At 33.4% G+C, this 15,334-nt stretch overlaps 1 protein-coding gene across 2 annotated transcripts in view; it reads left to right on the forward strand.

Moving 5' to 3' along the window:
- The window catches only part of Cntln (centlein), a 291,783-nt gene that overhangs the window by 173,983 nt on the left and 102,466 nt on the right, over positions 1–15,334 (forward strand). For both annotated transcript variants that reach the window (XM_026397573.2, XM_026397574.2), the window contains exon 13: positions 8,832–8,932. In XM_026397573.2, coding sequence (XP_026253358.2) covers positions 8,832–8,932 — 101 coding nt within the window. The remainder of the gene's footprint in view (positions 1–8,831; positions 8,933–15,334) is intronic.

A 15,334-nucleotide genomic window follows, 5' to 3' on the forward strand; every position in this document is an offset into this window, starting at 1 on the left:
AAAAATAAGTATAACTATATAAGAGTTACTGATATTTTTTCTAGTTGACAATTTCCTGATTAGTAAAATCCTCAGTGGATCCAGTTAGGGCTGGGGACATTGGTAAAGGTATTTAAAATTCACACACACAAAAAACCCTTCAATTTGATTTTAGAGAAATGGAAAATATTGCCCTCTATATTTTAATTAGATATAATTGTCTTTATTTTAATGAATCTTCTGATCAATGGCCTAGCATAGATTGGAGTACTTTCTTCTCTTTTGGGATAAATGTTAAAAATATGCAGGCCATAGTTTCAAAGAATATTTTATAAAATTTAATGATAATTGCTTAAGGAAATACAATTAGAATATTAGGAAAGTTTAGTCATTTTTTCCCCCTAGCAGAGTGAGACTCTTGGTCTTCTCAATCAAAAAAAAAATTTTTTTGTTTGCTATGTCAAAATGAAGATTATAGGAATTATATTTCTCTAACAAGGGGGAAATAAAATTCTTAGAAAAGCCTATTTGCCAATGGTGGCATATTTTGAAAAGCAAATTTATTTCTGGATAATTGTTAGAACTATATGAATTACATGTTAATTTTATTTTAAAGCATACAATTCAGTAACATTTGTGCATTCACTATGTTATACATCCATGACGTTTAATTCCAAAGCATTTTCATCACTGCCAAAGGAGACCTCATACCCATTAAGTCGTCATTCACATCTCCCCATTTTCCCCTTGCCCCAGTTGTTTGGCACCACATTTTTTTTTAATCCCTCTGGGGATTTACCTATTCCAAATAGTTCAAGTAAATAGAATTATACAATATATACTCTTTTGTGTCTAGCTTCTTTTACTTCTTTTATTTCAAGATTCATCCACATTGTGGTAAATTTCAGAATTTAATTACTTTTTACAGTGGGATAATATTCCATTGTAACAATATATTGCAATTTGTTTATCAGTACGTACATTGATAGATAGTTGAATAGCTTCCAACATTTTTATTATTTATAAATAGTGCTAAGAACATTTGTATATATATATTGATTCAAATACTTGCTTTTAATTCTTTCAGTTGTATGCCTGTAAGTAGACTTGCTGAGTCATATACTAATTATTTAATTTTTTAAGCAACTGACAAACTGTTTTTACAGTAGCTGTATCATTTACATCCCTACTAGTAAACTATGAGGATCCAAATTTGCCTACATCTTCTCTATCATTTGTCAATAGCCATTTTTGTTTTTGTTTCTTGTGGTGTGAAGTGGTATCTCATTGTGGTTTTATTTGCATTTTATTAATGGCTAATCATGCTGAGCACCTTTTCATGTGTTCAAAAATTTATTTATCTTTACTGAAGAAATATATGTTCAAGTCCTTTGCCTATTTTGAAACTAACTTGTCTTTTTGTTGTTGAGTTGCAAGAGTGCTTTATATATTCTGGATACTAGATATTTACAGTTTTTTTCTGGTATTTTTTAAGTTGTCTGTTTCCTTTTAATACACAAAGTTTTTTATAGTCCTGTTTATCTGTTTTTTCCTTTTGTAGGACCTTGAGAGGCATCTTTGGTTCTGGTTTTGTTAATGTAGGTACTTGGGGCTATAAACTTTTTTCTTACTACCTCCTTTATAGTATCCTAGAGATTTTGGTTTTGTATTTATATTTTCATTATTTTTAAAAAAATTTCCCCCCCTGGTTTCTTCTATGATTTATTCATGATTTAAAAGCTCAGTCTCCCTTATTAATGTAGTTTTTATTGATGTTGATTTTAATTTGATTCTATTATGTTTTGAAAAGATGTAAGAGATTATATAAGTTATCTTACATTTGATAAGGTTTGCTTCATAGTCTAAAATATGAAGAGTGAAGATATTTTTAGAGAAGGTTTTATGATAGCTAAGAATAGTTTATTCAGCTGTTGTTCGATAAAATATTTTACAGATGTCTGTTATGTCCATTTGATTCGTAATATTCTTTAGGTCTGAAGTGTCTTTACTGATTTTATGTCTGGATGAACTATCTATTGCTGTGAGAGATGTGTTTAAATCACCTTGTGTTATTGCATTGGGGTCTGTCTGAATGTTTATGTTGAGTAATGTCTTTTATATAAAATTAGATGCACCAACATTTGGGGCATACATATTTATTATTATATCCTTTTGTTGAATTGTTCCCTTATTAAGTGTTTTGGTCTCTGGTGTTTATTATGATGTATACTTTGTCAGATATGAAATTGGCTGCTTTTGCTTGCTTTTATGAGCTCCATTTGTGTGGAATATCATTTTCCATCCTTTTACTTTCAGCCTATGGATATGTTTGCCTTATTGTTATGTCTCTTACACAGAACATACAGTTGGTCTGCCAGTCCAAGTCTTTTAGTTGGAGAATTGAGAACATTTACATTCAGTAGTATCATAGATGTTTGTTTTTTTCTGCCATTTAAATTTATTTCTAATGCATAAATATGTATTCTAATATATGTATTCTAATTCTCATTTGCGTATCTTCTCTTCTACTAAGATTCATTCTTGGGGCTGGAGATGTGGCTCAGCGGTAGCACGCTCGCCTGGCATGCGTGCGGCCCGGGTTCGATCCTCAGCACCACATACCAACAAAGATGTTGTGTCCGCCGAGAACTAAGAAATAAATATTAAAAATTCTCTCTCTCTCTCCTCTCTCACTCTCTCTTAAAAAAAAAGATTCATTATTTTTCAAGTTCTGTTTGGTTTTAATTTTCTATATGTAAAATTTCTTTAAACATTTTCTGTCATACTGGCTTAATAGTTATGAATTCTCTTAAGTTTATGCTTATCTTAGAAGATTTTTATTTCTTGAATTCTGAATGAGAGCTTTATTGCATATAGCAATTTTGCTTGACAGTTATGTTTCTTCCAGGCCTAAAACACATTGTTCCAAGTCCTGCAAGATTTTTAGGGTTTCTGTTAAGAAATCAGACATTTCCTCCTTTGTTTACTTCTAAATGTGACCTGATATCTTTTCTCTTGAGGGTTTTAAAATTCTATACTTACACTGGATATTTGGCAATTTAATTATGATAGCTCATGGAACGGTTCTTTTTTAAATTTTTGTGTACTTGCAGTTCTAAATTCCTTCTTATGTGGCCCGCATCTCATTCACAAGGTTTGAAAATTTTTGCTATCGTTTCTTGGAAAAGGGTATTTATTTAAAGACCTTAGGTACTAGGCCAGAGACTCTGTGCCTACTAGAAGAAAAAGCAGGACCAAATCTCCATTGTGTCAGCTTTCGGAACAAAATTCCTCAAAAAGACTCCTAAAGTGCAAGAAGCAAAATCATGTACCAATAAATGGGTATCAAACTAAAAATCTTCTTCATAGCAAAGGAAATATTCAAGAATATGAAGAGAGAACCTACAGGAGGAAGGAAGAAAATCTTTGCCACTTGCACCTCAGGTACAGCATTAATCTCCAGAATATATAAAGAACTCAAAAACACAACACCAAAAAACCTAGTCAACAAATGGGCAAAGGAACAACAGAGACACTTCACAGAAGAACATATACAATTAGTCAATAAATATATGAAAAATATCACTAGCAATTAGAGAAACAAATTAAAATTACGTTGTGATAATAATAAATGTTGGCCAGGATGTGGGGAAAAGATACACTCATACATTGTTGGTGGAACTGCAAATTGGTATAACCACTCAGGAAAGAAGTATAGAGATTCCTCATATAACTTGGTATGGAACCACTTGACATGACTTCAAATCAGCATATTATAACAATGAACCCATATCATGTTTATATTAGTTCAATTCACAATAGGTAAGCTATGGAACCAACGTAGATACCCTTTAATACATAAATGGATAAAGAAAATGCAGTATATATACACAATGGAAATATTACTCAGCCATAAAGAAGAATGAAATTATGGCATTTGACAGTAAATGGATGGATCTGGAGGAATGAGAAGTTGTGCTCCATTTGTGTACAGTGTTTCAAAATGCATTCTATTGTCATGCCTAATTAATTCGAAAAAATTTTCAAAAATAAAAATATAAAACTTTAAAAAATGTAAGATTATAGGCAAATTATTTTCCTAATATTTTAGTTTGTTTCACCGTGCTGGGTTTTTATCCCAGGTTCTACAGAATGCTAGGCAAGTGCTATACCACTGTCACACACACATAGTGCTCCCCGTGTTTTTCTATCTAGGAAATATAAAAACTCTTAAAAGAAAAATTCACTCCAAAATTGATTCTAAGGATTTTTTAAATGAAGTAAAACATTATACATGAATAAGGCTATTTATTGCCATAGTGTTGTAATAGTGATGCATTAGAAATTATCTAAATGTCCTTTAGATAACATAAATGCTCTGTGGTATATAAATAATGAGAGACAATACTGCATCTAACATGCATAAATAAAGTAAATTTATATGCATTAAAATGGAAATGCTTAAAAAACAAACATTGAGTTAAAAGAAGTTGAATAATAGTACATACATTATTATACATCTACAAAAAGTATAATTTTGTTTAAATCATAAAATTGTATGAATAATTAACAAAAATATAGTTATACATATCTGTACACATACATCCACAGATAATATTAAGGCATGGACCAGAAAGAAAAAAAAAGCAGATTTAAGATATTGGTTATTTCCAGAGATTGAAGGAAGGTCGAATATTGAATGGAGTAAGACTACTTACAGGTTGATTTTTCTTTCTTTCTTTTATTCTTTCATTCATTCTAATACCAGGGAATGAACCCCAGGCCTGCTGATGTTAGGCAAGTGCTCTACCACTTCATTGCATCTCCATAACCCTTTTTCTTTTGAGATAGGTTATCTATAAGATTCTTTATCTAAAAACCACTTCAGGCTTTTTAACAGTATATTTTCAATGTATATTAGTTGCTTGCCCAGGGTTCTTTTTAAAAAACAAAACAAACAAACAAACAAAACCCCTTTATTTTATTTATTTATTTGTATGTGATGCTAATGATTGAACCCAGCACCTCCACATGCTATGTAAACACTCTACCATTGAGCCACAAGCCCAGCCCCTGCCCTGGGTTCTTAAAAAAAGAATAGCACCATACCTCATCAAATGTAGCCTTGAGTGTGCAGTCCTCCTGCGTCAGCCCAGTGAGCATCTGGTATTATAGACATGGGCCACCATTCCTGGTTCATTTTGGTTTTTTTTCGCAAAATAAAAGTAATTACTTAAATACGACATAATGTTGTTGTTTTTAAGTCTAGTTGGTTGTTATAATGATGTTTGTTATATTATTCTTTATATTTTTTAAGTTTGTAATATGCTTTCTATATGTTTCACAATATACTCAAAGATATAATAGTTTCACTTCTAGCAACAAATAGTGAGGAAAATCTTGTATATCATCATATAAGTATGTTCACTATGATCAAATGAAAAATGGAAATAAGTAAATGTTACATGATTTATATATAGCTAGAAATCCTAAGAAATTTGACTTAAAAATCCTATTTAATAAGATATTTTTACCTCAAACCAAAAACAAAAATAAATTCTATATTGATTATATGTCTAGATATAATGGGCCAAGCAATAAAGCATGGGACAGTTTTGTGACCCTGTAGTACACAAAGATTTTTTTAAACCACACAAAATGCAGTAAACACAAACTAAAAATTGATAAATTGGGGAGTACTAAAACCAAGAGCCTCTGTTCGTTGAAACATACTATTGAATTAAAGGCAACTTTGAAAGGCAACATGAATTAAAAGGCAACTTTCAGAGTGAGAAAAGGTGTTTACATTATTTATGTCCAGCAAAGGATTAGTATTCAGAATATATTAAGAATAAATTTTAAAAAGGATAGATGATTCTATAGAAAAATAAGCAAATCACTTTTAGAAGCTTATATCATTGTAGATCTTTTTTCTTTTCTAATATAAGTATTTAACATTTTGTGTTTCCATCTAAGTATTGGGTTAGCTGCACCTAACAATTTTTGAAATGTTGTTTTCATTTTTTATAAGTTCAGAATATTTTCTAACTCCTTTTTGAGTCATCTTCATGAGATATATTTAAAAGTTTTAATCAAAAAATTATTCCATGATAACATATTAAAATATGGTACAGAAGAATTCATTCAGGACTCTCACCATAGAATACATAGAATTTTACTGTAGTGGAGAGAGATTGATTGGGAATGTCTCTGAACATTGCATGAACAAGTGAGAATTTACAGCCAGAGCAGGGTAAGAGTCAGTGGATGGAAAATTACCAAGGAAGCATCAGGGGACTCTGGCTAAATGGCCTTAACTGGAATCTTCATAATGATAGACCAGGGATTCAGACATCAAATGGGGAAGAGTGGAGGATGAGGTATACAGTCAGATATTGATGGTGATCAGATATTATGAGTAGTAAAACTGACTTAGTGGGGTTGTTTGCTAAAACTTGATTTTATAAGGAAATACACAGTTGGGTCTAAGAAGCTACAGGAACTTGACTATGTTTGCTCAAGCAGTCAATCTTTCTGAGAAATAAGTTCTTTAATTTCCAATATTAGGGGATTTTGTAGACATCCTTCTGATAGTGGTTTTTAATTTAATTATATTGAGGTTGTAGAAGATGCTTTGCACTATTTAGATGACTTTGGTCCATGTATAATTGATGTATGATTTAGTATATTTGTCTAAACTTGGTGAATGTTCCACAGCACTTGAAAAGAAATATTATCTTGCTATTCTTTGAGTGAAGTGTTTTAAAAAGTCAATAAGTTCAAGGTTTTTGATAGTGTTTCTCAAATATTCTGTATCTTTATTGGGTTGAGATAAATTTTATTTGCTTTTCCCTTGAAGGAGCCATCTTACTTCAGTATTGTCCATAGTGTTATCTAAACAAATGAGGAACTTACTCCAAATCATCCTGTGTTGAATGTATATGTATACTTATGTATGTGTTCCTCCTTTCAATTGGTAATCTCAAATGGCATTTGCAGGTAAATGGATAGACCTGGAGAACATCATGATAAATGAAATAAATCAGACTCAGAAGTCAGAGGTTGAATGTTTTGCCTCATATGGGAAAGCTAGAGAGAGAGAAAAACAAAAAGGAATAAAAAGGGGATATTATGAAAACAGAGAGAAGACAGACCAATGGTAGAGGAAGAAGATCAAGATGGAGGGACCAGTGGAGGGCCTGTAGAAGTCCTTGGGGATGAAATATACCAAATTATGCCATATACATATATGGATATACCACAATGAATCCAAATTATCTATATAATTAAAACAAACTAATTAAAATAATAACAATAAAAGGGAGATCATCAGAATAGAGCAAGCAGAGTAGGAGCAGGGAGAAAGGGAAGGGAAGGGAAGGTACTAGGGATGAGATTGATCAAATTATATTATGTGCATATGTAAATATGGCATAATGAGTCCCAACATTAAGTATACTTATGTCACAATAAAATTTTTTAAAAACAAAAAAAATCTATGATCATTGGATCTAAATTTTTTTAAACTCCTTATGTATATGTATTTATGTCTGTATGAACAAAAATGTGTAAGTTAACACATCAAACTATAAGATTCAATATTTTTTTGTAATTTGACTGTTTTATTTTTCTCTAACTTTATTTTTTAATTTATTTTTATTTTTCATGTATATGACAGCAGAATGCATTACAATTCTTAGTACATATATAGAGCACAATTTTTCATATCTCTGGTTGTATACATAGTATATTCATACCCATTTGTGTCTTCATACATTTACTTTGTGTAATAATGATCATCATATTCCACCATCATTAATTACCCCATGCCCTGTCCCTTCTTATCCCACCCCTCTGCCCTGTCTACAGTTCCTCTATTCTTCCCATGCTTCCTCTACCTATCACATTATGAATCAGCCTCTTTATATCAAAGAAAACATTTGATATTTGGTTTTGTGGGATTCACTTAGCATTGTCTTCTCTAACTCCATCCACTTACCTGCAAATGCCATTATTTTATTCTCTTTTATTCCTGAATAATAGTTCATTGTGTATATATGCCACATTTTATTTTATCTATTTTATCTACTAGAGGGGGCATCTAGGTTGGTTCCACAGTTTAGCTATTGTGAATTTTGCTGCTATAAACATTGATGTGGCTGTATCCCTGTAGTATGTTGTTTTTAAGTCCTTTGGGTATAGACCAAGGAGAGGGACAGCTTGGTAAAATTGTGGTTCCATTCCCAGTTTTCCAAGAAATCTCCATACTGCTTTCCATATTGGCTACACCAATTTGCAGTCCCACCATCGGTGTATGTGTGAACCTTTTTCCCCACATCCTTGACAACACTTATTATTATTTATATGCATAATAGCTGCCATTCTGACTGGAGTGAGATGAAATCATAGAATGGTTTTGATTTGTATTTCTCTAATTGCTAGTGATGATGAATTTTTTTTATGTGTTTTTTGATTGATTGTACATCATCTTCTGAGAAGTGTAACACTTTTTAGTACTAGTTTACTTGGCATATCTTTGTACTGGAAAGTGGTTAAGCAGCTCAGTAAATGATTTTTAAAAATTAGTCTCTAATTTAGGTATTTACCTTGTTTATTATGATAAAGTTACCAGAAATCACTTAACTAAAGTATTTTACTTTCTAGATTCTCATTAAAAATCAATTATAATTTTGAGGATGTTAATGTGATTAATATATTTTTTGCTTTTATTTTACCATTTTCCTATTTTATGTATTTTCAAATATATTTATTACTTTTATTTGCTACAAATATTTGTTTGCATTCCTTAACATATATATTTATGTAATTATTCATTGCTTTAATTTTCATAGAATGAATCTTCAGGAAGAATTGGATGAACTTAAAGTACATATATCTATTGATAAGGCAACAATACAAGAATTGAATAGATGTATGGCAGAGAAAAGAGAAGGTACAATTTTTTCTCTGAAAATATTTAACAGAAGCATTGTTAAATTTCATAGTTCTTCATGTTTTAGTTTGTTTCTTCTAAAAAATCTACCCCTTTCTTTCTTTTTTACCACTTATGGATAGCTCATTAACATTTTTCCTCTTATAAGAAAATCACAGATTGAATACTTAAAAATCCCACTGTGGTATGATTTTTAATTTATGAAAACTTTTTGTAAGAGAGATTTGATAAGGAGAAAAAGTACTTATTTTTACTGTTTATTGTTAAGATTTTCTTAGTTATGTTTATTTACTGTTCTGTAAAAGATGTGGGGTTAATATTTTCTAAATATTTTCACTTGACATTACATTTTTAAAAGATCATTTAGATAGCATCTATTTTATTGTAATCAAAATCTAGATCTAAAACGAAACTTGGAAAACTTAACGAAACTTGGAAAACTTAAAATGTGCAATCTCTCTCACCAACAACCTAAAATTATTCTATAATATGAAATATGGTCATTGCTCTGAAAGTAAGATTATTCTTAATCAAGATAAAAACATTTACTGGCTATGGTGGCACCCCCCTGCAATCCCATTGACTGGGGAGGCTGAGGTGGTAGGACTGAATATTCTAGGCCATGTAAGCAAGTTAGCAAGAAGCTCAGCAATTCTGCAAGATCCTGTATCAATATTTTAAAAATACATAAATAAAAATAACTGGGATTATATCTCAGTAACTGGGATTATATCTAAGTAAGTAAATAAATAAATACATAAATAACAATATTTACCATACAAAGTCAGTAACTCATTAGAAAAAGTAAATAAGATTGATATGAACTGGGGGCTGGAAGATGGCGGCGAATAGACTGCATCACCCCCGTGTACCGCATCACTGCGCAGTTGAATAACGAGTTAGAACAGCCAAAAGCTATCTTGTTAGGAATTTCCAGCAAAATTGTGGTGCACTGAAACCTAGAGGAAGGATTTCCAGCACCCGAGGATCAATTACTGGGGCTCAATCTCGAGTGAACCGTGCACCCGGAGATTCAGGCTGATTGATTGGCAGCCCGCCCCGCAGCCAGAAACTGCAGCGCAATGAGAAACGGCATGCCAGCAACACAGAGTAATGGTGCTGCGGATTCTGGGGGGTCCTGCCAACTGTGCCCTCACTGTGCTCCAGGCTGAGTTCTGGGTTTGATACCTGGGAGAGAAATAGTCCAGGTCTGCCCTCCACACTGGAAAACCCACCAAGGAAGCCAGCAGCCACCATCTTGGAGAGCTGACATCACCATCGCCAGTTTCCAACAGAATGCAACAAGTTCAGAGATAGAACAGGTGTGTGGCATTTAGCCCTCCTCACATACAGCAGGGAAATCGCATAAAATCTCTCCCCGGCTTTCTGGGGGCGTGAATATCAGAGTGAGCATGAATAGAGGCATGGGGAAAGGTAAAGGCACCTGACCTCCAACTCCCCCCTCCCACAAGCGGTGAAAACGAAACCTGTCTCGCCAGCTCTCTAGCAGAGGGAATCAAAACAATAAGGGGCCAGTTCCCAATAGCCTCGCTCCACATCCAGGAAACTGCAGGCCCAGAGTGTAGCTTGAACTGCAGAGAGGTATCACACTGGGGAAGCCTGTCTGGCAGAAGAAGCGAGGAGACTAGAGACCAGGAATAAACCTGAGCTAACAGGTTTTGAGAGACACCAGGGGGGCGAGGAGAGAGCGGCCTCACACGGATTGTTTCCTACAGCCGGAGGCAAAATCTTGGCCCGGGAGGCACAGCACCACCTACTGGAAGCCAAGAAAATAGAAGCCTAACAGTGCCTTTTTAAAAAAATTATTTAAATTTTTTAATTTTAATTTTTTTCTTTTTTAAATTATTTTTTAATTGTAATTTTTATTTTACTGCATATTATTTTTTATCATTTCTTTTTCTTTTCTATTCTTTCCTCTTTCTTTCTTCTCTCCCTCTCTCTTTCTTGGTTTGCTTTCTTACCTTTTCCCCATCTTTACTCTTAAGCATGACCACCCAGATTACATATAATCTACTAAATGCAAATAGACGAATACTACGAGTCGGTCTATAGTCCACCTAAGCCTTTAACTACCCCCAAGTACTCCTGTATATTTTCTTGTTAATATCCGCCTACATTTGAGCAACCCCCCAAAGAAGCTAACATACTAACCTCCATACCATCAAATCGCCCGACCTTAACATAAAATCCTAAGTTCAAACCTCAGTTCTCTATATGCCATCAAAATATGTAGGCCTTTAATGAAACTAATGAATTTACCTTAAATCACAATTAAATCCAACATCTATAAACATTGTCTCCCAACACAAAGAAGAGACATTGGAACTATAAAAACCAAAACAAATTTAATGGAAAAAACAGAAACACAGCAGTCAAACAGAGTTGCAAAGTAACATGAGCACCATGAAAAAACAAGGGAAAAAAGGATTACAAACAATGCAGGACAACTTAAATTCACAGAACCTAGAGGCATCAGAAAAATGGACAGAGAAAGAACTCAAGGCATACCTAACTCAGATGGAACAGAATCTTAGAGAAGACATTAGACAGCAAGTGCAAACAATGAAAGTATATACTTTGAGAATGAATTACATAAGCAAATTCAAATGGCAAAGAATGAGCTCTACCAGGATATAGAGATTTTAAAAAAATCAAACAGTAATCCTAGAAATGCAGGAAACCATAAACCAAATTAAAAACTCAAATGAGAATATTACAAATAGACTAGATCAAGTAGAAGTCAGAACATCAGATAATGAACACAAAGTTTATCAACTTGAAAAGAATATAGTCAACACAGAAAGGATGCTAAGAAATCACGAGCAATCCATCTAAGAGATATGGGATGTCATAAAAAAACCAAACTTGAGAGTCATTGGGATAGAAGAAGGCATAGAGGTTCAAACCAAAGGAATGAACAATCTATCGAATGAAATAATCTTAGAAAACTTCCCGGATATGAAAGAGGGAATGGATTGCCAAATCCTGGAAGCATACAGGACCCCAAACATACAAAACCATAATAGACCAACTCCAAGACACGTAATTATGAAGATATACAACATACAGAACAAGGAGAGAATATTAAAAGCTACGAAAGAAAGGAGGCAGATTACATTCAGGGGTAAACCAATTAGGTTAACGGCTGATTTTTTATCACAGACGTTGAAAGAGAGAAGATCCTGGAAAAACGTATTTCAAACACTGAAAAATAATGGATTCCAACCAAGAATACTGTATCCAGCAAAATTAAGCTTCAGATTTGACAATGAAGTTAAAATATTTCACGATAAACAAAAGTTAAAAGAATTCACAGCCAGAAAACCAGCACTGCAAGGCATTTTGAGCAAAACTCTACAAGAAGAGGAATGGAAAAACAGCACCCAAAACTAACAGTGGGAGGTAACTCAGTAAAGGGGAATAAAAAAATAACCAAAGAGGAAAAACTAGCCATATTCAAATAAATAAATAAATAAGCATGACTGGAAGTGCAAACCATATATCAATAGTAACCCTAAACATTAATGGCTTAAATTCACCAATCAAGAGACATAGGCTAGTAACCTGGATTAAAAAAAAATCCAACAATATGCTGCCTTCAGGAGACTCATATGATAGGAAAAGACATACACAGGCTGAAGGTGAAAGGTTGGGAAAAATCATACCACTCGCATGGTCCTCGGAAGCAAGCAGGAGTGGCCATACTCATATCGAATAAAATCAACTTCAAACCTAAGTTAATCAAAAGGGATAAAGAAGGACACTATATACTGTTAGAAGGAACCATCCACCAAGACATAACAATTATCAATATGTGTGCACCAAACAATGGTGCTGCAATGTTCAAAAAACAAACTCTCCTCAAGTTCAAGAGTCAGATAAACCACAACACAATAATTATGGGTGACTTCAACACACGGCTCTCTCCATTGGACAGATCCTGCACACAAAAGCTGAATAAAGAAACTATAGAACTCAATAACACAATCAATAACCTAGACTTAACCGACATATATAGAATATATCAACCATCATCAAGTGGATACACGTTCTTCTCAGCAGCACATGGATCCTTCTCAAAGATAGACCATATATTATGCCATAGGGCAACTCTTAGTAAATATAAAGGTGTGGAGATAATACCATGCATCTTATCTGATCATAATGGAATGAAACTGGAAAATCAATGATAAAAGAAGGAAGGAAAAATCCTGCATCACCTGGAAAATGAACAATATGTTACTGAATGATCAATGGGTTACAGAAGACATAAAGGAGGAAATCAAAAAATTCTTAGAGATAAATGAAAAACAGACACAACATTTCGGAATCTATGGGACACAAAGAAAGCAGGTTTAAGAGGGAAATTCATTGCCTGGAGTTCATTCCTCAAGAAAAGAAAAAACCAACAAATAAATGAACTCACACTTCATGTCAAAACCCTAGAAAAGGAAGAGCAAAACAACATCAAATGTAGTAGAAGGCAAGAAATAATTAAAATCAGAGCGGAAATCAAAGAAATTGAAACAAAGAAAACCATTGAGAAAATTGATAAAACTAAAAGTTCTTCGAAAAAATAAATAAGATTGATAGACTCTTAGCTATGCTAACGAAGAGAAGAAGAGAGAGAACTCAAATTACTAACATACGGGATGAAAAAGGCAATATCACAACGGACACTACAGAAATACAGAAGATAATTAGAAATTATTTTGAAACTCTATATTCCAATACAATAGAAGATAGTGAAGATATTGATAAATTTCTTAAGTCATATGATTTACCCAGATTGATTCAGGAAGATACACACAATTTAAACAGACCAATGAGAAAGGAGGAAATAGAAGAAGCCATCAAAAGACTACCAACCAAGAAAAGCCCTGGACTGGATGGGTATACAGCGGAGTTTTACAAAACCTTCAAAGAAGAATTAATACCAATACTTTTCAAGTTATTTCAGGAAATAGAAAAAGAAGGAGCTCTTCCAAATTCATTCTATGAGGCCAACATCACCCTGATCCGGAAACCAGACAAAGACACTTCAAAGAAAGAAAACTACAGACCAATATCTCTAATGAACCTAGATGGAAAAATTCTCAATAAAATCCTGGCAAATTGAAAACAAAAGCATATAAAAAAAATTGTGCACCATGATCAAGTAGGATTCATCCCTGGGATGCAAGGCTGGTTCAATATACGGAAATCAATAAATGTTATTCACCACATCAATAGACTTAAAGATAAGAACCATATGATCATCTCGATACATGCAGAAAAAGCATTCAACAAAGTACAGCATCCCTTTATGTTCAAAACCCTAGAAAAACTAGGGATAATAGGAGCTTACCTCAACATTGTAAAAGCTATATATGCTAAGCCTCAGGCTAGCATAATTCTGAATGGAGAAAAACTGAAGGCATTCCCTCTAAAATCTGGAACAAGACAGGGATGCCCTCTCTCACCACTTCTATTCAATTTAGTTCTTGAAAAACTAGCCAGAGTAATTAGACAGACAAAATAAATTAAAGTCATAAAAATAGGAAAAGAAGAACTTAAATTATCACTATTTGCGGATGATATGATACTATATCTAACAGACCCAAAAGGGTCTACAAAGAAACTACTAGAGCTAATAAATGAATTCAGCAAAGTGGCAGGATATAAAATCAACATGCACAAATCAAAGGCATTCCTTTATATCTGCTACAAATCTTCTGAAATGGAAATGAGGACAACCACTCCATTCACAATATCCTCAAAAAAAAAAAAAATAAAATACTTGGGAATCAACCTAACAAAAGAGGTGAAGAAAAAGTTGGCTCTGATCTACATATTGTGGGGTCAGGCTCCAAATTCCTTAATAGGACGCCCATAGCACAAGAGTTAAAAACAACAATCAACAAATGGGACTTACTCAAACTAAAAAGTTTTTTCTCAGCAAGAGAAACAATAAGAGAGGTAAATAGGGAGCCTACATCCTGGGAACAAATTTTTACTCCTCACACTTCAGATAGAGCCCTAATATCCAGAGTATACAAAGAACTCAAAAAATTAGACAATAAGATAACAAATAACCCAATCAACAAATGGGCCAAGGACCTGAACAGACACTTCTCAGAGGAGGACATACAATCAATCAACAAGTACATGAAAAAATGCTCACCATCTCTAGCAGTCAGAGAAATGCAAATCAAAACCACCCTAAGATACCATCTCACTCCAGTAAGATTGGCAGCCATTATGAAGTCAAACAACAACAAGTGCTGGCGAGGATGTGGGGAAAAGGGTACACTTGAACATTGCTGGTGGGACTGCAAATTGGTGTAGCCAATTTGGAAAGCTGTATGGAGATTCCTTGGAAAGCTCGGAATGGAACCACCA

This window comes from Urocitellus parryii, chromosome 4 (assembly GCF_045843805.1).
Source record: "Urocitellus parryii isolate mUroPar1 chromosome 4, mUroPar1.hap1, whole genome shotgun sequence".
NCBI lineage: Eukaryota > Metazoa > Chordata > Mammalia > Rodentia > Sciuridae > Urocitellus > Urocitellus parryii.